This window comes from Scatophagus argus, chromosome 14, assembly GCF_020382885.2.
Source record: "Scatophagus argus isolate fScaArg1 chromosome 14, fScaArg1.pri, whole genome shotgun sequence".
NCBI lineage: Eukaryota > Metazoa > Chordata > Actinopteri > Scatophagidae > Scatophagus > Scatophagus argus.
In genome coordinates this window covers 8033522-8055622 of record NC_058506.1, presented here as the reverse complement: position 1 = coordinate 8055622, position 22101 = coordinate 8033522, and the positions used below count along the sequence as shown (strand labels likewise).

The following is a 22101-nucleotide window of genomic DNA, read 5'->3' as shown; positions in this document are numbered from 1 at the left end:
GAAGCCTGCTGGTGAATATGAGGACAGACACCATGTGCCCCCTCTGAGTCACTGGTTATTACCAATACTTCATTGTTCATGACGGCAGACAAAATTGCTCTTTTCGCTGCTTTTTGATGTCTGCGCTTAAAAAAAAAAAAGAAAAGAAAAAAAAAAGGACAAAAGCAAGTCTATCTTGTCTGGCAACATACAAGTAAGTGCCAGGATGTACCCTGCAGTGCTATGATTGTTTTGGCTGCTTCTGTATAAAAAGCTGTTCCACTTCAAAAGAGCCTCCTACAAATGTTCAAGTGGTAAACCAGCACAGCTGTGGGAGGCCAATCAGCTGCAAGTACAGTAGGGGCAACATGGTAAAAGTTGGTCAAATAAACATCAAACGTCACAACTGCATGCTGGAATAGTGTGAAGGCTGGTGGACTGCTTTGAAATGTGGGGATGACTGGCATGTTAAACACTTTAAATGATAAAAACACTCAGTTTGGTCCTCTAAGCACAAAGAATAAGAACAAAAAAAATACATATATGAAAGAAATCAGAGATTTTTCTTTTCCCCTTTAATCTAAGATTAGATGTCTGGACTGGAGGTGATGTAATCTAATTCAGGTCGCAATCTTTCTGTGAGAAGTGATAGCTGCGGCTCATGCGGCTGATTGTGATTTTCAGCCGTGTAGGCTGGTGCATTCTGACCACCATTATACTTAAGAGGCACAAGAAAAGCACTAACTTCAAAGCATTTGTGCTGAGAACTGATAGTAAGTTTTATGTTGTCCTCTTATTGGGACCTGACGGCATATACTGAAGCTGTGCTGAAGCTCTTTCCCTGAAAAATGAAAAATATACGAGGAGACATACAGTACCATTCAACAAAACTTGTTCATTTCACGTTTTATTTATGTGATGTGCCTCTAAAGCATATGAACCATAAACTATCCATTTTTACACAGCGCTGAGGAATATTTTGGGATGTTATATTTCTGTATATCAACCTCAAGCAGTTAAAAATATGTAGATATAAATGCACCCATAAACTGTGAGCTACTTTGTTCCACTTGATGAATTTTATAATGGAAGAAATATAACATAGCATTTTCTTCTCACATAAATAAAAGGAACCATCTTTTGCTTATTGAATATCAAGTCATTTTGCAATAACAGTTGCATCAGAAATCATTTTTTGAAAATCTTTCAGAGTGATTTACCATTCAAAGGAGGACAAGTATGTAGAGCACAGATGCTTGTGCATTGCATTTTTGGGCAAGAAGGCTATCAGAAACATGCCCATGTGATCAGCATGCTTGAAAAATGTTACAAAGACAAGAAGTGACATATTTTACTAACGCTGCACAAAAGACACTTAGCTAATTCCCTCATGTGCTGTGCTCAGCTGTAAGACGCCTGGGTAGGCACCAACCAGGCTGTAAATACAGGGGACAATGCAGAGGGAAGCTTCCACTTCCCCTGTCTGTCACCGTTACGGTCCCATGCACATCAGATGTAAAAACAACATTCCTGAACATCATGCTGTACCTTTGTTTTTAAATGTATTGACTCTGACACTTTGTAATAGACACATAAAATCCAGATTAAGTTCGGTTTGTCCATGCAGAATGCGATTTCCAACTTATGCGTCAATGGATGCCACACGCCGACAACGTGAGTGAGTGTCTTACGTTGTGTATCCGTGCATATTTGTGTGTCAGTTTTCCAGGTCACCGTGGCTGCAATCTCACAGGAGGTTTAACCTTGGTAAATCCACTATTAGGTCTTCTGAGAATGATGATGTGAGCAGTAGATACTCCCCGATGGTTTCACTTTCTAACAGCATCCAGCAGGTCACAAATAGAGAAGCTGTGGGGGTATTACAAGGTCAGAGGTTGGCTAACTCTCAATATGATGACAATTCCACGCTGGCATTTTCATTTCCTGAAGAGACTGATTCCCTGTGGCAGCTGAGGCCAAAGATGTTTGCTTATTTTTGTTCAAATAAGTTCTTCTCTGCTTTTAAGAGAGAATATATGGCGCGAATATGCACTGTGGCCTCGCTGTCTGTCTCTCCATTCACATATACTGCATATCCAAGGAAAATTCTAATCAATCTGGCTTTCCAATGCCTGCACATGCATGAAATCAGACCGTGCCTATCATACACAAATGTGCCTTTCTGCACAGTTTTTTTTTTTTTTTTTTTGTCCCTTTCATTTTGTCCTTCAAACGCCTTCAGAGGTGCGGCCGGGCAGCCAACCAGTGGGAGTAGCTGATGTTTTTAATGGCACATGGTTTGTCTCCTGGTGGTGAGATAAACATGGGGAAGAGATTAAAACCCCAGGCTTTCTTCCACAATCTCTCGCCTTCATCCTCCTTCGCCTTGCAATGGTCATGCAGGGCCAGCACAGCAGACTCTAATTCAAAACCAAACCCATCCGGTCTATGAGGCATAGTAGAGACTCTAAACACACACACACACACACACTACTAAAGCAACATTGATACAGGGGCAGATGTCAGCAGTGGGCAGGAGAAAACAGACAGGTGACAAGGAGAGGAGGACTCTGTACCCTTTAATCACCTACCTGTCAAGTATGTCTCATTGGGCTCATTGCAGAATACTAGCGGGAATGTACACACCTACTACTGTAACGCCGGTGTTGATTTGAAGGTGAGTTGGGTCACCGGTGTCAGGACGTGGATCACAACAAACACCCTGAGGAACGAGGAGGCAGGGCCAGAGGCCAGGCTCCCAACTTCATGCTGTGCCTCCCCAGTGAGGCACGAGTTGCCAGCTTGCCTTGGAGCTGATGAGCTGGAGCAGTTATTAAGAGTGGCTAAACACATCATTTCCTTTGTCACTGTGATTAGGCCAAGGCGAGGGGCCCTCAGGTGGAGGTAGACCTGGAGTGTGTGATTAGCTCTGCCATTTAAATGACATTCTCACTAATCGCTAATATCAGGTCTGTCAAGGTGAGGGAACGTGATGAGGAATGCGTGAGCTCATGTTGGAAGGCTGAAATGATGCAAGGAAAAGTGCAGGGATATCTGATCCCACTTGATGCAAACGCTGTGTCAATCAGTTAAGTCAGGCACATCGCTTGATTTGTTTTACGCTGCTGCTTTACTGCTGATCAGTGCTGCTGTACAGTAGTCGCAGGGCACAGAGGAGCTAAGATCTGTAAACACTACAACTCCTGTGGAACCTTAAGGGATTCAGTTGTTTAAAAAGGGATTGGCAGTGGAGGATATTAACCATCAAAGAAGACCTGGGCCTTGTAAAAGAGCTGCTGGAAAGACATTGTTATTTGAGTTCTGTCCAAATAGGTTTTATTCTCTTGTAAAAACAGCACCGGTCATTTAATGCCAGAGCTATTTGGATGAGAAATTAAGGAATTGGATAAGTTTTCTTCTTTCTCTTGGTGGAAATTTATCTCTCAAGTCGCGCCATCTTTAAAACTCAAATGACCCTGCTCCCTCTCTTGCCTGAACAAAAGAAGGCATTATCAAACCACACTCTCAGCAGCGCTAGATCCATTTGGTAAACAGCCTGTGTCCTACAGTAGTAATCAGAGGGTATTTTTGAGGGATTTGCAGGCTGGCCAGGAGGCATCCGCTGGAGTGATCTCTAATTGCTAGAAGCGGAGGCCTAGACTGCCTGGCGCTCTTTTGAAGCCATCGGCAGCAGCTTCCAGCCAGAGGAGCCAGCAGGGGGAGGCTTCCCACTGAGGCGCTCTCCTTTTTCTTTATTTCCTCCCCCTTTTCTCCCTCACCATGCCTTCATTCTACTTTTCCTGCTTTTCTTGTGCTCAGACCCCCTTCTTTCCATCTTCTTCTTTTCTTTCCCATTTCTCCTCTAACTGTACTTGTTTCCTTTCCCCACTCCCCCTTTTACCCTCCTCTCCCACTCAGTCAATGAGCCAGCAATCACTTTGCAGACAGACATCCTCTGCTCAGTCGGCCATGTTCAATCCCTAGCACCGGTGGCTGATGAGGCATTGTGGTGACGTCAAATACCGGTGCTTTTCAGGGAGCAACAGTTAACCTGTGGAGGCGCAGCTCTGCTTCCCAGGTTACAGGACTCATACTGGCAGTCTTTGTATAAAATAATGAATGTAATATGCCAAAGAGATGAAAGATAATGAGGCCAATTATTTTTTTCTTCTCACCCAGTGAGGCGGGAGAGGCGAATTTATGTCAAATAGTTGGTGTATAATGACACCTAATACCACTCAAGCCTTTGTTACTGTAGGAGCTTGTGTATCCTGGAGCAAAGACTTTTGCTCTATAAAGCATAGTTCTGAAATTGTCACACACACACACACACACACACACACACACAAAACACAAAACACAAAACACAAAACACAAAATAATAACTGTTAGAAAGTTGGACTTTGTTGCATATTCTTAAGCTTGGGCATATTGTCCACATTGCTTGTGCAGGGGCTGTAAAATTCACCTTTGAAATGAACAAAGACACACAAATGGAAGAAAAAAAAACCAAAACAACTGCATGCAGTCATCCACACACATGCAGTCTCACAGATACACAAGCAGTTTTGGGGTGTTTGGAAGGCAGCTCGCTCAGTGTGACATTGACTCCTCGGTGCCAATTCCACACTGGGAGATGCACTTGCTAGCTTTGCTGCCAATCCAGGTAAAGAGATTACAGACACACACAATGCAGTCTTCTGTTTGTCTGCCAAGAAGAAAACCAGCCCTTTAAGCCCACAGAAAAAAAAGGAGCTATACACAAATTCACACTGCCTTGGCCCTGTCCTCATTCAAAACCATGAATCCCCTTCTTCTCCAGGAACATGGCTTCTCATATGTGCCCCGCTCAGTTGCTCGCTCATACAAAGCAACCCCGTGACACAAACAGTTCAGCCTCCACTTCTTATCCCCGTCCCCAACACTGTTGCACATTACTAATACTTGCATCATTCAAATAAAGAAGGAATTTCACTTATAATCAGTCACACAGTCATTATAAAGCTACACTAATGGGTGCCGTCTGGTTACAAACTATTGTAAAAGAATAGGAAAAAAAAAAAAAATTACATTAGGGTTTCATCATCTTTCTCAATGGTGTAATTAAAAAGGTGAGAGAGCGTGTGTGTCGCCCAGAACAGACACAAGAGTCACCTTTAATATTTGAACTCACAGTAACTAAAAACTTGTTCAAAACCAAAATCTTGGATGAAAGCTGCAGGGCTTAGGGTGATGCAGCAGAGATTTTTTTCCAGAACGTGAATCAAACAACCACTGTGGCATGCAGTTTTGACCCAATTAATCAGCTACTTATCATTGTATGACTGTAATTTAGCATTGGGACTGCAATGCACTAATTTGCATTGTATATACTTATCTTCCTTGGATTCGTGTGGATTAGACGTGATGCTGAGAAGCTACTCGTGAACAATCAAATCAGAGTGCATATCCATACTATATATATTTCCCCTTGAAAAGGTCCTGCATGGAATGTGTGCATTGAATTATGCTACAGAGGGAAGCGTTGATGAAGAGGGTGGCAAACGTGGTGAAAAAGGAGGGCTCATTACGGCTCATTAAAGTAACATTTAATTAGGGATGAGTAGTAAGAAAGAATCATCCATCATCTACTGTACCTTTTTACTTACAACTGAAAACCCCAATGTGGATACTGATAGTTGCCACTCTTTCATCACAGCCTCCAACTCCTCCTCCAAGAGATGCCATTTCTCTCACCTCTCTCAACTCTCCAATTGTGTTTGACAGTAAAATCACATCTTAGATCATAGATAAAATGTCAGCCTGCGGGATGGGAAGTAGGCAACGGATGACAGAATGATTTTGAGTCAGGGCTATTCCAAAAGCTTTTATTTCCCACCCGTATACCTCGCCCTGTCATCCAGAGGGTGGAATGTGAAGTCATGTTGAGGGTGGTGGGAATGACGACTGATGTGCAGTGTGTGACTGCTGTGCTCATGGCTTTGACTTCAGAACACAGCTTTAGCGTTTTTTGGACCTCCTGCACTGCTGAATAAACCATCCAGAAATTAAAGAAAAAAAAAAAAAAGAAAATACATGTGAAATACACATTTCTGATTTTTCTCTTTTCTGTCACAAAATGAGTGTCAGGAGAAGAAGGGAAGGTTGAGGGGAGGTGGGGTGGTGGGGACACTGCAGTGAAGCATGGAACAATAGGCGCCCTCTGGCATCAACCTCTGGACAGCCCAAGCTGCTCACCAAAGACACTGAACTCACCCACAATGAACTGCTGCAGTGGGAAGGCAGGCTTTAGAGAGTTCAATTTCCAACACAATTGGCCGTATTCTACTCCTTTAAATGCCAAGGAGATGGTGTGCAGCGTGTGCCTTTGTGAGGAGCTTTGCTTACACCGAGTGTCCTCTAGCAGGAGAGACAGAGAGAGAAAGACGAAGGAAATGGAGAGATGGCGAAGACAGGCAGGGGAGGGGAGATGGCGTGGGGACAGAAATAGTGAGAAAAGAAAAAGAAGAAAGAATCAGACTGAATGACTGGGAGAGATAGAGAGTAAAAAAAAAAAGAGAAAGTACAGAGGAAACGAGAAGGGTAGAGAATGTCTCCTCTGGCTGTCGTTTCGCCAGCCTCGCAGGGACCGTCTGAAGGACAATGCTGCTACTAGTGGAGTGTGACGTTTGTCCTCTATCCAATTCAACACAGCCCCAAAGAAAACACACTTACAATCAAGTGTCGATCATGCATCTCACACACAATAACCTCCCCCAAACAAAATACAATGCATTATACTAATATACAATGCAGCCTCTGCCTTAAAAAAAGCTTAATGTGAAAAATAAAAAGGCACTGAAATGAGGTGAGGTGAAGTCATAGTGTGTCACAGCAGGCCTAACAAGAGCTCATGTTGTGCTGCTGTGAATTTTACCTTTGATACCCACCAATTTCTTCTTGGAAGGAATAATTTTACACACCTCTGTAATATACTGTAAGTACGCCGGCTCTTCTCTACAGTGTATTTAATTTGCTTGTAGAAACAAAAGTATTATTTTTACCCCACACACGCTCAAGTAAATATAAAGATGCTTACTGACTTCGGGGACATTTGCTTCCTTTCTCCTTGTTTTGTCTCAGCAGAAAATAGCTACTAACATCACCCTCTTTTATTTATTTATATTTTTTTTAATAAAAGACTTTTAGGCTGCTGTTGTGCTTTAGGGTTTGGGTCTGAGCAGATTTTTAGTTTGGTTGTGATGCGTTTCTAAGTCAGACATCACACTTGTAAAGTACAGTGCGTCTGTATTGCAAGTATGACAGCATTAAAGATTAAAAAGAAAAAAAGAGAAATGGCATTAGTTGTAAGAAAAATGCTCTTTCCCGCTTTACAAGTGAACTGTTATTTTCACGGCGTGCAATTGTGGAATAGGCATCATGGTTTAAGAAGAACTGAATTGTGTAACACTCGGACTGTTAAATAAAGAATGTGTTATTTTTATCTATTGGAGTGCTGCAGAAAAATCTGGAATTATTTTTTCATGATTCAATCTGTAAGATAAAAATGAACACAGGTGGGAAATTGATTTGGACTGCAGGCTGCCAGATGCTCATCATTGGATCTGTAGGCAGTGGTAAAGTGGGGCCAGGCACTGGTTTCACTGATAATATATTCAATGTCCTTTCCTTTGTGGTCACGGGGCAGCTGAGCCATTAATATTACACAATCACACCAATGGATCCGATGAATTATTCAGATTTTCTTATGGGCCTGTAATATTCTATGCAATTCATCCGGAAGACCTGTTGTGATTTTAAGATGAAAGCAGCAAATATGCACTGTTTCAAATTCCGACTGGAACAAAGTATCAAAACGCTAGTTAGGAGAAAGAGCGACTGCAGGAAGCACTGCACCTGCCTCCTGCCTCAGTGTCACACTCAATATAAATACGTCCGCTGTCATCAGAAAAATTGCCAAGGAGGCTGTTTCTCCATCATTGTCTTCATTTGAAGGGCATTTTGCTGCCCAAAGGCAAATGCCTAACGCACTCCCTGAGCGTGGCGCCCATCCCCTCTCACAGAGGACTGGCTGTGCAGCAGACAGGAGGGAGAGGGAGAGAGAGAGAGAGAGGAAAAAGCCTTCGTCTCAAAGCAGACCTCACACTGGGTTCTGTCACTACAGATCAAAATCCCCTCAAAGCCATAGATCACTTCCACTATAGTTCACATGTTCCACACTTAGAAACTGTTTACCAGACTCAAAGAGTTCGTCTGCACAAAGTACACACACACAAACAGATACAGAGAGAGTTTGCACAGAAAAAAAAAAAAAAAAGACAATACAGCTTTCGATCCAACCCAACTGCACTTAAACATTTATACAGTTTGAGAGGATGAGTCGCTCACTGCAAGCAGACGTTTACTATATGGCAAAACAGTGCTCAGCCCAGTTCAGTGAGGCGGTGTGATGCCGGCTTTGCCTACAAGTGAGCTGACTGGTGTGACAAACAGAGAAGTGTCTGCTCCTTTTTCTCGCAGAACTACCTGTCACTGCCTGTCGACGACTCACGCACACAACGCTACATGCACGCACATGCACAGCCGGGGCACATTCTGTCTCCTAAAAGTTCCTTTAACGTACCTACGTGAGGATTCATAGCCAATAACAGCCACTGCACGGGGCTCCGGGTGAGGTGACAGCCCCGTGTGTGTGCTTGCTGGCAGTCAAGTCGGGCCCACAAGAGCGCGGCTGGGCTTAAATGCACAACACCGCATTGTGGTGCAGGGAGGAAACCTGTCTTTGGAAAGTCCTCTGCATGAGAGAGAAATGTCCCCTCATCTAAGATAAGGAGCTGATGAGAGATAGCGATAAAGTCAGTGCTTCTCCTGGGCCTTATCTGATGCTGTTATCTGACTGCACAGCACCCACCATCTCACAATCTTTACACCCTTTAAGCACCTCTCTGAAACACTCACACCAGCATCATTACACACACACACACACACACACACACACCATTCAATGCTCAAACATTCCAAACACCGTACCAGCTTATTGATTACTTTGACACGCTCCCATTGTTGAACAGACGCTACACCTAATATCATGCAAGATTGGAACTGTTCTGTGTTATCTCATGGGGAAAGAACATAAAATGACTATTTTCTCACCTTTCAGAAAGACTACAAAAAAAATGGGAGGAAAGAGAGCAGACGCTGTGCACTTACCTCTATGTCTGTTAGTAGTCTTATCAAACATAAGCATGGCATCATCAACCTGGAAGACACAAGAAAAGTACTGAAATTAGCTTAATCTTCTTGGCAAATACGTCACGTCACCCTCTCCCCCCTGAATCACATCTCACTCTACTCACTGTAATTACTCTTAAAATATATATTCTCACTGCTTTACACTCATTTCTTTCTAAGCACCTCTCTCCTACATAATAATTCTGCGGTCAAAAGATTATTGTCAGGTTACCACTTCCTTTTGTGTCTGTAGCTTGCAATTTTCAATGATGTAAGAATTTGGATAAGATGTGGCAAAGATGTGAGTGAAAAGTGGCAGCAGGAGTGAAAATTAACGATAATGACAAGCGGTAAAAAAAAAAAAATACGGAGAAATGTGCGGACAATATGTTTATTTTGATGAACACCAATGTCCGGTCTTGTGGAGGGTGACAGATAGACACATTACGCTAAGCGAGTGTGAGACAAATGGGATCCTTCCTCATCTCACAGCCGCAGCGGCAGCAGCATCCACCATAATATCATCCCTCATCATGTCCAATAAAGCCACACACAGACAGACAGCATTTTTTCTTCACACATCCCTGAGAAACGGATCTCTAGACGCAGTCTGCTTTCTGAACAAATGCTTAAAAAACAGAGTGAGGCATGCTCATTTAGTATGTGATTTTGTCTTGGGAGAAACATAAAAAAAATAATAATAAAAAAGAGGGTTAGAGAGCAGCAGCAGCCAAACAAAAGAGGGAAGACTCGGCACCACTCCCTCCCTGGTTATGGTCTCTAGGTAAGTGTAACAGTGTACCGGGGAGGATCGGTGCTGTGCAGGGGGAAATATGTGCGCACAAGCGTGCGTCTGTGTTTTTCATGGTAGGGTGACAAAGCTTTGGGAGGAGATGGGAAGAGACAAGAAAAGGGGTTTCACTCAAGCCGAACTGTCTGATTGGATAAAGAGAAGTGCCTGGCAGCCTGGCAGACCAGCACTGGCACACTGTTCATGCCACCCTCTTGCCACACATTTGGCACACAAGACGTTGGCACAGCTTGTAGGACCCGGTTACTCACTGTACGGCTCACAGGCCACATGCGGCTCACAGGCACTTTTTTGCACCTCCCAAAAAAACTTCCAAATTGCAAAAATATAATACGGCCTACAACCCTCGATCCCCAAAAAGTTGGGACATCTGCAAATGAACTGTGTTTACCAACAATGGTTTTATGAAGTGTTCCCAAGCTCATATGGTAACATCCTTTTTACAGTCCCGTGTTTCGCCGTGGTGAACCTCGCCACATCCCTGCTTGTGAACACCTGTTACCAATGAGTCTGTCTACCTGTGGAATGCTCCAAACAAGCGAAATCAGGTGAGCTGTATGCAACTTTTATTATCCCAACTCATTTGCAACATTATGCTGGCATCAAATTGAAAATAAGCACATATTTACAAAAATCAATGAAGTTGGTTTGGAAAAACATTCACTTTATTATCATTGTATTGTTTTAAAAAAAAGATAAATGTGAAAAGGATGAGCAAATGATCAGATTCTCTTTACGTTTAGAAAGCATTCCAACGTTTTTGCAATCGAGGTTGTACATACATTTAACACATTTCACCCATTTCACACTGGGTGACACAGAGGGAGTGGGCGAGGAAACAGAGCCTTCAGACGCATGCATGTAAGGCTTATAAAGTCCTGCTCTGAGCGGAAGATTAAATCCAAATCAACTGTTAATTGTGCATATAACCACTACTGTGGAACTATAGCTTTCATTTCTGTCCAACCACTAACAAAGTCATTAAGTGTTTCCTCTGTTGACACAACGCACCAACACAAGAACTGCGGCAAAAAATAATGATGTTTGCCGTGTCTATGAACAATGTGATGTGGTGGGAAAACAAAGAAAAGTAGTGTACAAATACACAGCTGCCAAGCAATATCACCTGCAGCGACAGTTTTATAAACACACATTTATAATGTCACGTAAGCTAACCTGTGTCTCATGCCAGGCGATCTAATGAAAACCACATTAAAGTGAGACGTAGAGGGATAACTGGAATTTGTAGTGCACTGTGTTGTGATTTCATTGCCTGAGTTTGAAGAACACAGAGTTACTTCGAGATTGTTTTTTTTTTTTCTGCTGTGCAATAACTTTATTGTCACATAAAGTACCTGAGCAGATAAATGTGCCGTGCTGGAATCAAATGTGAGAAAACTTTTCAAATCTTTGTTTTGTTTTTTGTTTTTCTTTCTTCCTGAAATTCTGCTCAGAACACCAGAAACTGTTTATAATGTCTCCACGTCTGACAGTGTGAAAGCTCCACCGCAGAGCAAAGATTAAATGGCATGTTTACCAAATACGGTAAACGTTTAACTTGACAAGCAGAGTTGACAGCCTGTGATCATTTACATGGGAGACAGAAATTTATAGCTTTTGACCTCATCATCTAATATCAATAATAGTGAAACAGGACCAGCAGAGGAAGTGTAGACAAAATGGCTACTAGAGAATTTTGTGTTTTTCCATCAAACACAACTATTATGACTCATCAGAAACTAAAACGATACCCATGAGTGCCTGCAAATGTAATGGACACAATATAACACTATTTAGGACTTTTGTATTGATTTAGTTTGATTTGTAAGGTAATTTATTAACTAACTACTATAATTTAATTGAATTTGTTAATGTTGTAAAGGAGAACAAGTCAGCGCTTGATACTGACATAAAATCTGAATGCCTTGAAATATAAAAATGGCCCCACAGCATCATCGGCCATCAAGCTCCCTGAGGCCTTCGTGCAACATGGCATTCAAATATCTGTACTCTGAAACTGATGGTATTGCTGCTGTAAAGCCATTTACAGACAGACAGCAGAAAGACTGTTACTTTGTAAAATGAAGTGAGGTCTATTAAAGGAAGTGTATTGTATAAATGTGTGAACTGTGTTGTTGTGACATTATTAGAGGAGGGCCATCCTGTCAGTGAGATCCATACAAAAAAAGAACACAGATTCACAGTGAAGCACTGATGGGCACTTTAACAAAGAATGCGCACATCATGTGAGAGTCACACTCCAGCAGGTCATACAATACAGTCTGCCCTCTCTCTCACTCTCAGTCTCTCCTTCTCTCTCTCTGCCACTTGCAGAGTCTATAGAACCATCTCCCGTGCTTCAGGGCTTTTCAATGTAGTTATTCAAGCAGAACACAACTGTGTGCCTCCATCTGATAGAAGGTTAAGGACCTCTTCACTGCTCACAAAAAAGCCCGCCACACAGAGGTGAGGCCAGGCTCACCTCAGGGAAGAAATCTTTCTCTGTCCTCCTCCTCCTTCTCTTTCACTCTTCCTTTTCTCCTGGCTCAGTGAAAAGAAAGGTTCAAAGGATAATGGCTGTCTTATCACTATGTAAAAGGGGAATGGGAACTCCAGTGAAGTGCCTGGCCTTTTGTGACAATGAAGAAAAGAGCAAAAGTCTGTTTCACTGTGGTATATGCACTGGAACAGTCCATGACCACTTAAAAGAAGAAGATGACTGGAAGACAGTTGGGGAGGGGGGAGGAAGACGTCCGGGCAGCTCTGTAACTATAATCCCCATCCCAAAAAAGTTGGGATGCTCTGTAACACATCCATTCTACTGAATGGAGTAACACAGAGTTTTGTATAGTATACGCTCATCCTGAATTTGACGCCAGCAACATGTTTCAAAGATAGAAGCAACAAAAGACTGGGAAAGTTGTGGACTCAGTAAAAACAATTTGGAACAAATACCACCAGGTAACATTTCAGCTGGTAACTGGTATGCTCTTATTATTTTTTTAATATCTCACTCTTCTACAAGGTGCAAAAAGTCTAAAACTTTTTTTTAAAAAATGCATTTAGTAATTTTGCAGAACTCTTTTATGCCAAACGCACTCACGAAATTAAATGACAGGCAATTTTCCACGTTTAAATGTGTACTAATGCTCGCTGGAAAAGTGCGGTCCTAATGTCATGACGGTAGCAATGGCAGCAGCAGTAATAGTAGTAACAGTGGCAGCTGCAGTACCAATTTAAACTCCTCTGTACTGGCAGGTAGTGAATGTGTGGAAGTGGGTGGGCTGGGAAGGGAGTGAAAGAGTCTGAGAAGAATGAGTAAGTTTTAGACATGCTATTACTTCAGGTTGTCTTTGAATACACATATTTCCGTTTGGTTGTAAAGGTATCAATTCATGCTAATAAACCTTACATTAGAGAGAGTGATGGCTTTAGCTCTTGAGTAGCTGTCTCTATAAAAGGTACTATTTTTGATAAATTAGGAGAGTTCCTGCAGTATGTAATGCAGCTTTGGAAGGATTACAGACTGCACTCAATTTTGCAAACTGGGAGTTTTTGTTATTTTCTTTTCTAAAAGAAAGATAACAGTGATTGATCTCAGTCCTGGTTTTCCTCGTGTTTGTTTGTGAAATACAACATCAGCTCCACTTGAAGTAATAGACCTAAGTTATTGAACTGTTAAAAATATTAAAAAAGATATAACAATTAATTTGATTTGAAACCATTTTTAAATGGCGACGTGTCCCAACAGATGACTCATTGAATATATATAAGGCTGTTTGTGGTGTACATGATGACTACATTTGAAAGAAGTGGAGCTGGGTGGCCTATGTCAGATAACTCTGAAAAATCCTGTAACAGTGCATAAACCTCAGCATATTGGATGTCCCTGTCTGATCTCATTCTGCTGCAAGGTACACGTTCCTGGAATTAGGAGTGCAAACTTGATCAGAACTAGGAAACGTGAGCTTCACAAGTGATGTAGATAGATTCAAGTGCAGGAAAACTACATGTGGTCAGTCAACTTAGGAGCGACGCTCCACGTCACTCAAAAAAACCCTGACTAACCCTGTTCCTGTCATATTGCAAGGGACCTGACTTCACATCAGGTGCAAGCTCCCTGTCTGTATCAATCCATATGTTTGAACAACCTCAAAAAAGTACATGATGGTTCAAAAAAAAGGTTGTTGAATGATGAATTATGTATCAAAGGACAAAGGCATCAATAAAGGCTAATGTGCTCTGTTTTTGGACAGGAAAACAGCAGAGGTGCCAGGTGACAGGGAGAGATTTAAGAGCTCTGGAAATGAATTATGACAGCGATTTAGAGGTGTCAAATGCACATTTACATTCCGCTCACGGCTGAAGGCTACCAAAGGAGCTTTCCAGCAATTTGGGGGTGACACTGATATAGATCATATCTGATACCAAAAGAACGGTGACCACAGCCACAGACAGTGACCTGGGACCCATCTTTGTTGAGGATCTGGACTCTGTTTTAGTGCTGTCATTCGGTGGGGCTATGTGCTGCTTGTATTGGATGCACAGAGGTTTATATCTTACCTTCATCCATTACATTTGCTGTGAACCTCACTTTTACTTAAGTGGAAAGAATTACACTGTGCTTGTGGTTACGAGGCAATTTTGGTGTCAGTTTTGGTGTTAAGGATTACTGGGATTTGTGCTCACACTGCCAACACTAAGGCACGGTCTGTGCTATTTGCATGGCTTTACCAGGTGATGCTCAAAAGAGCAGATCATTTGGAAAAGCTTACAAACTACTTTTGTCAGTATGTGACTACTTCAGCTTAAACAAATTCTGGTATTAATACCTTGAGTAGAAAAATAACTTGATAACTCTGGTGCTGTATGAATTGCTTTAATCTAAAATGCAGCTATGCAAAATGACAGGAACTGCAGGGGTGTCAAGGGTCAAGCATTAACTGATTAATTGACAATTTTACCAGTCAAAAATACAAAACGTAAAAGATGAAGGACAGTTTGACGGTTTGCAATGTAAACAGCGGTTTAAGCATAGTACCTGGTCGTGTCAGTAAGTGGTGCCTCTGTCTGTTTATAGGAATTGAATTAAAGGTGTGCACACGGATCACCAGTATGAGATGAAATACTGAAAGCTAGCTAGTAACCAGTTAGTGCTTTACTCCTTCAATATGAGTGGTTTGTTGGCTGTCTGGTCTAGTTAGTCCAGCTAGCCTAGTCTGGTCCTGAGTTTTAACAGCTTTAACCCCCTTAGCAGCTAAATGACAGTGTTAATATTGTACTTTGTAACAATATTAACAAAGTCAGGTCAGCATTGTTTACTCTTTTTCATATTCTGAACTCCTCTGATCACTTGCTGAATAGCGACAAAGAAGGAAGAGGCTTAGTCCAACTGAAATGACAACATCATAATAACTCAGTTTAGCTCAGATTTTCTATTGCATAACTGGTGTATATGTATAACATTAACTTCAATCAGTGCATAGAAAGAGTCACACTTATCAAGGTTCAACATTCAAACTTGGTCAAACTAAAAATAAAGCAGAACAGCTCATTGTCGACTCGTTCTCCTTTCAAAATGTGACTTCAATATGATATACAAAACCAATAACTGGACATATGGAAGCTGTCTGCAGCCATTGCTTGGGGAATCCTGCTAAATGAAGGAGCTCCAGTCAGAAGCAGTATCAGCCGACGGGATCACAGATCAACTATATTTGTTAGCTATTAGTGGCATAATAAAATTGGTGACTGATCAATCGGAGCGTCCTTACTGCCAAATATGTGAATGGATCGACATAAAGAAAATGACCAAAAGTAGGACAGCAGTCTTTAGTTTGAAAAAAACAAAAACAAACAAACAAAAGTTCAAACACCTCAATAGTGGCAGATGAATCTAACAAATGTGAATTTCTGCTGTTTCAACTCAAACCTCAAGAGACAGAATGAAAACAGCTGAACCACTTTTTACCACTTCCATCCTGATACACCTAAAAGTAAAAAAAAAAAATGACATTGTTTAAAGAGCCACGTTCTTCGCAAACATACATTTTCCTTAACTGACTCTGAGCAAGAGGATGAATCCCTGCAGGGGCAGCAGTCTGGAGCTGAACCTGAGCCACAGCTTCACAATGAATAGGGTAAAGGGGGTAAATAAAAAAAATCCCTACAACAATCGATGAAGTATCAAATTATCATTATTATCATTACCAGTATGACAGATATAGGTCATGGCCAAGGAGAAAACTCAGCTGGCGCGGCCCCTTCATCAACACTCCCACTGCAGTGTAAAGCATCTAATATTCTATTACAATGATGGCAATTAACAGAGAAATGATAGCGACCCAGTGACAATGGACAAATTTGTGACAACCCTTCCAATTGTTCTTTTGTAGAGGAAATCTATATCATTGTCTGGGAACGTTGAGCTGCAATGTGCTACGTCCACGCTTGAGCGCTTTTACAAGTGGTGGTTTAACGAGGAGCAGAGGGCAAAATTTTAACTCCCTATAAGCTCTTGCAATTACACAAGGGGGCAAAAGGGACACTGTTCTTAAGCGGACGAGATTTTTTTTTTTTTTTTTTTTTCAGATCCACAGCAGAGGCCAAGACAGCTATATTTAATCTGGAACAAAACCCGTCTCTTTCCCAAAAGGAATATTCCTTATTATAATGGATGAGTGGCAACCCTCAGCAGAAATGATAAAAATGCACGGCTAGAGTGCAACCATCTCTCTCTCTCATACACATACACACACACACACACACACACACACAGAAAAAACACAGTGATGTAGGGGGAAGAGGTGCTTATCTGCTGTCTGCTCTGTCTTACCCATTTCTCTTTATATATATATATATATATATATATATATAATTTTTTTTTTACAGTAAATGTGTCTGTTTTATAGTTTTTTCTTGCAAAAATTGGATTCTTCAACAGGTCTGTAACTATTATTTTTATACAGAGAGAGGAAACAAGGCAAGTAACACAAGATTTTAATTTTTTTTTTTTTTTTTTTATGGATGATCAAACCTTTGAGGAATGACAGAAAGTCTTGACGTAGTCATATAGCACTGTATATGTTTACACTGTGAATGAAGCCCACTGTATGGTAACACGAATATAATGAGCTTTGAGGGTTCACGTTCAAAATTCATCTATTTTTTATACCTAATTACCGAAAAATGAGAGTGACAGAAAAACGTGATTCAAGTGTTTTTCAGCAGTCATCTGACAGAAATTCTCATGTATGTAATTATTAATGATATACACCATGGGCTGAATGTCAACACTTATTCCAGTAACTTTCCTTCATGTTGACATTAACAAAATGGCTTGAGAGGAACACTTGAGGAAGACAATTCCTCAAATCTGTCAGGATTACATATTTATGAGGTCCCCTGCTCAGCATCCAAGGAGGTCGCTATGGTGATACAAACTGATGTATATTCTAACAATGAACTTTGTGTGTCAGAGAATGCCTCGGAGCATTGTTGAAATGGTTAGTACAGATCCAACCACTGCGCTCTGTGCAGCTCAGATCAGCAAATACACAATTAAAAAGGCAGTCATGCTGAGGCCACTCTAATCAATGTACTGTTACAAAGAAATGTAATGAAAGGATGATGGAGTGATGCCTTCAGGAGGCTGCTATGTTGTTAGGGCAGAATGCAATGCTGTTGTGGCAAAACAATATTTTATTAGCACATCTCTAGCCCTGCCCATCCCATTCTCAAAACAAAAAAAGCAGTTAAAAAATGAATCATATTTTCACACCCTTTTCTTGTAAACAACCCAATCTTATCTCCGCTGTACTCTTAAGTAATGCCAATTATGCATCCTACAAATGTAATACTGTCACCCAGGGAGTCTTGTTTACCTTACCGATTTCTTACTTTGAGGTAAGATTATAACAAGGTAGATTCTGTCTGGTTTCATTCTCCAAATCAGCCATCTGTGTTACACAGCAAATTGAATAATTGTATATAAAAAAACCTCTCATATGGCATTAAAGCCATCTCAGGACAGCTTTCAACTAGGCTCGGATGTGATGTATTGCTCGTTTAAATCTATGACTTTGACCTTTTTACACAAAACAGAAAAGCATTTATAAGGTTCTTCCTTCCTGTATGAATGGGACTTCAGTATGTTGTGGGGTCTGGCCTTGTGTTTGGCCTCAGAGAGTCATGTCCACACAGTTGAGCTCAGTATGCTTGAGGAAGTAGGCCTTGGCCTCGTCCATCAATCCGCCTGTCTTCCTTTGCCAAGCTGCAGGGAACTACCCATTATGGAGTCATTTTATTAATAGGGCCCCTTTCCTCTCCGCCACACTCTTGCAGAGTGCCTCCTCATTCTGTCAGAATGGAGTATGCCTGCAAGCCACCTCCATGAAACTGCTGCACCGAGGCCCTCCTCATTCTCCCATGTGAAAGCTCAGGCTGGGAAATATTGTGCTTTCAAGCTAAAATAGTATTTGGAGAGGTGAGCAATCCCTAAGCCCTAGAGCAAACAGTTTAACATTGAGGACTTATTTAAAATGATGTCCTTCCTCGTAGAAAGCCAATCAGATTTCTGTTTTAGTAGGCGCATGCACACTTACACAAATGCACACACCCACGGAAGAGGTTTTACATCATCCACCCTTTCTTCCCTCCACCGTAATGTAAATATAGCTGCAAGCAGCATTGACTGGAGGACAGAAAAAGGTCAGAGGATACTATAAAGTGTTTGGGCAGACTGTGTGAACACATGGCGCAGAGGTTGAAAGGGATGGCTGGGAAGAGGTTTGTTTAAACGGGCAAATCAGTTGAATGTGTGAGGAAGTTGCAGAGGAAGAAAAGGATTACACTGAAACAGCCAACATGGCGGTCAGGTACACAACTTCTTATTGGAAACGTTGCCCTTACAGTAAGGTCATTAATTTCTAGTAATTCCCTGATGGATTTTAAAATCTGGCTGGCATTATTTCAGTCTTAAAACTTTCTGCAAGAACCTCCTTATATACATATCCCAATCATTTTGGAGCATAAAGCAGGCCAGTTAAAATCTATTCTAAACTGTTTGCACACAGAATCAAAACCAGCTCGCTCACTGTACTCACTGTGCTACCTGCCCCTCACTGGCTAACTCAGTTCTCAAAAAGTACTCATTACTTTCCAACTTTTAACTCTTTTCAAAATCCACATGCAGAAAATAAGTGTAGTGGGTGAGCCAGTTATATGCCTCAGTGATTCACAGAAAAACTGCCTCAAAACGTTTTTGCCTTGTTCGCCGGCTCACTCATCCATCCATCTATCCATCTTATAGTCTTCACTTAATTGTCTGCAGGGTGGCAGGTGAAAAGAATATCAATAAGAAAGCAATACCAGACCACATATTAAAACTAGTTCACTAAGCTCGCTATTTTTCTCTGTGATTTCAGTATTTACTATTAATTAATTACCAATATTAATGGTTCTTACACTTTACCAATTCTAATAATTATTCTATTATTCTGCACTGTTACTCATAATAATCAAGTCTTTCGCATTCAAAAATACGCACTCACACATTACTAGTCTACTTGTAAGATAGGGTCTTAAGTGCATGCTGTTTTCAATTTGATTATGCAATGTAAGAAATATACTGGTGACATTGATAGCTCCATCACACCCAGTAATTCTAAAGAGATCCCTGCTAATAATCCAGCATGTGCCGAGGCAATGAGGAAACCCGCACAGCTTCAGCAAACACGGAATATTTCAGTCACACAGCGGCAGGGGTGAACAAGCATGTTCAGATTCAATCAGCTTATTAATGAAATGACAATACACAGACGTGTCTGTGAAATACTGGCTTACCTGCAGTTTTTCTTCTTCACAGTGTCAAGAAGTGACTAGCTAGAAGTGAGCCTAGGCTGAACGAGAGCATACCATTCTCTGTGACAGCATTAGTGTCTTTGCTCTTTTTCACCTGTGAATCTAAGAAATGGCCTTGAATTGAAGAGGTCCATCTCAGCTCTCTTTGTTAGCGCTGAGACTACTCAGGGATGCAGAGGGCTCCCACTGCACCTTTGCGACTGCCAGTGCTTTTACTAAATGACACAGCTCGCGATGCCTTTGAATAACCAACTACAAAATAAAATCTAATACCAGAGTTTCTGTATTCATGAATCTGTGAAAGCGCTCAATGACAGTATGCTCTCCTGTTAACAGGTTCGACGAGCATAAATCTCTCTTAGGAGGCAAGGTGTGTATTATGTACTTTGATATCAATGGGTGAACAAGAGGGATGAAATGAGCTGCTAGCTTGAGTTGAATAGCATTCATTTTGCTCACAATGGCCACCATCCCTAATACCTGCAGTGTTTTACTTAGATTAGGCTTAAGCTTTTTTTTTTAAAGGGCATTTTAATAATTTGACATTTCTTCCCAGAATGGGAGAGAATGAGCACTGATAAAAACTTTTTTTTTTTTCCTCCTTTTCATGCAAAACACTTTCATCTGTCATTTGGTGATAGCCCGTCTCTCTTTGTCAGCATAAATACGGGAGACCCTATTTGAATATGGTTACACATCCCTCTATTTATTAAAGCTTGGATTAACATGACAGGAAGTTTTGTCTGGGGGCTCTTTAAGATGGCTCACAGAGGCAATCTGGTGACAGTAATAGGATCCAGCTAATATACTTGACTGATGCTCCTTTCCCAGTGTTATAAAGCAGAACAATCCGAGTGGGGTTCTGGGAGTGAATACATTGTGTTTTGTAAGAGTGTGTGTGTGTGTGTGTGTGTGTGTATGTGTGAATGTCTAGAGGGACGAGGGTGTGCTAATCAGCCAGAATACCATCACTTAGCAAATATAAGGGCTGAAGAAATAAAAATACTAAAGGTCACAGAGCAATTCCATCAGGACAACTATGCTACAATTAACTGAATAGACAAAGGCTCTGACATTAGTGAGAGCTATAAAAATCTTTTACTCCACTGTGAGATTGTAGAGGTTTGCAAAAGGTTGGCTTTAAGAAATAAACAGAAAGTCTTTCATTACCGCCTTTTCCTCCCCAGTGAAGTCCTTCTTGAGCTGTTTTTATATTTTCCTTTGCTCTGATGTAAAGCGTTCAGAGATTGCTGATCCATCTATGTGTATGTGTTGTCTGTGTATTCAGGACATTTTAAGCATTTTTACTCGTTTAGTTTTTGTTTGTCTGAGTAAGAATCTGATTGCAAAACCTACAACAAATCTATAAGAAGAAAATACATTACAAAAACTAAGAAAGGTGAAACAATTTTTCTTTTCACATTTAAGAAATATCTGACAGTCACAAGTTGCTTTAAGATTAAAAACTTTTTTTAAAAACAAAAGTCCCTATTGTACTAACAGTGCGTCTTTGTTATTGTGATTTATGTCTTTTCGCTGGCAGGCAGACTTCATTGTAATCCATATTTTTGTCCTGATGTTTTTCTGTGGTGAGATCTATCGCTGTCAATATCGCTGTGGGACTTGCTTATAGATATTTCCATATGCCTGAGAGTTGCTATGGATGGACAAGGCATGTGTGTGTGTGTGTGTGTGTGTGTGTGTGTGTAAGCTGGGTTAGCAGATCAAACACACATCTGTTTGTGAGATAGAGAGGAAACTGCGCTTCTCCCCAAACCTCTCAATACTAATTAACGATCCACTGATAGTGGCCAAATGCCAACTGTCATTAGCACCCAACACAACACAAGTACACATATGTAGATGCGCGCACACTCGAACACAGATGCTATGCGGTCACCCACACAAGACCACCATAAGCCATCTGTAGATAAGACACAAACACAATGCTCTCTACTTCCACTCACTGCTCCCTAAGAACCTCCAGCAAGGCAAAACTGAGTTAAAAATCACCCTGTGTGAAGTCACATGGAAAAATGACATTAGTCACAACATAGTCAACTTATTGTATATCCATGTAAGAGCAGATAGCAAGTTATGTGTGTTAAACAGACTGCCGGCACTTACACCGTATGCTTAAAGACATGAATGACAACTTCAGTTCTCCAGTAGCTATGGACCTTTGACTTCTTCACTGATAGTGCCATTTGCGTGCTCTC

At 41.2% G+C, this 22101-nt stretch overlaps 1 protein-coding gene across 10 annotated transcripts in view; it reads right to left on the bottom strand.

Annotated features, from left to right (window-relative positions):
• LOC124070381 (RNA-binding protein Musashi homolog 2) overlaps positions 1-22101 on the bottom strand; it is a 230565-nt gene that overhangs the window by 93052 nt on the left and 115412 nt on the right. For all 10 annotated transcript variants that reach the window (XM_046410253.1, XM_046410252.1, XM_046410251.1 and 7 more), the window contains exon 7: positions 9190-9238. In XM_046410253.1, the coding sequence (XP_046266209.1) occupies positions 9190-9238 (49 nt within the window). The remainder of the gene's footprint in view (positions 1-9189; positions 9239-22101) is intronic.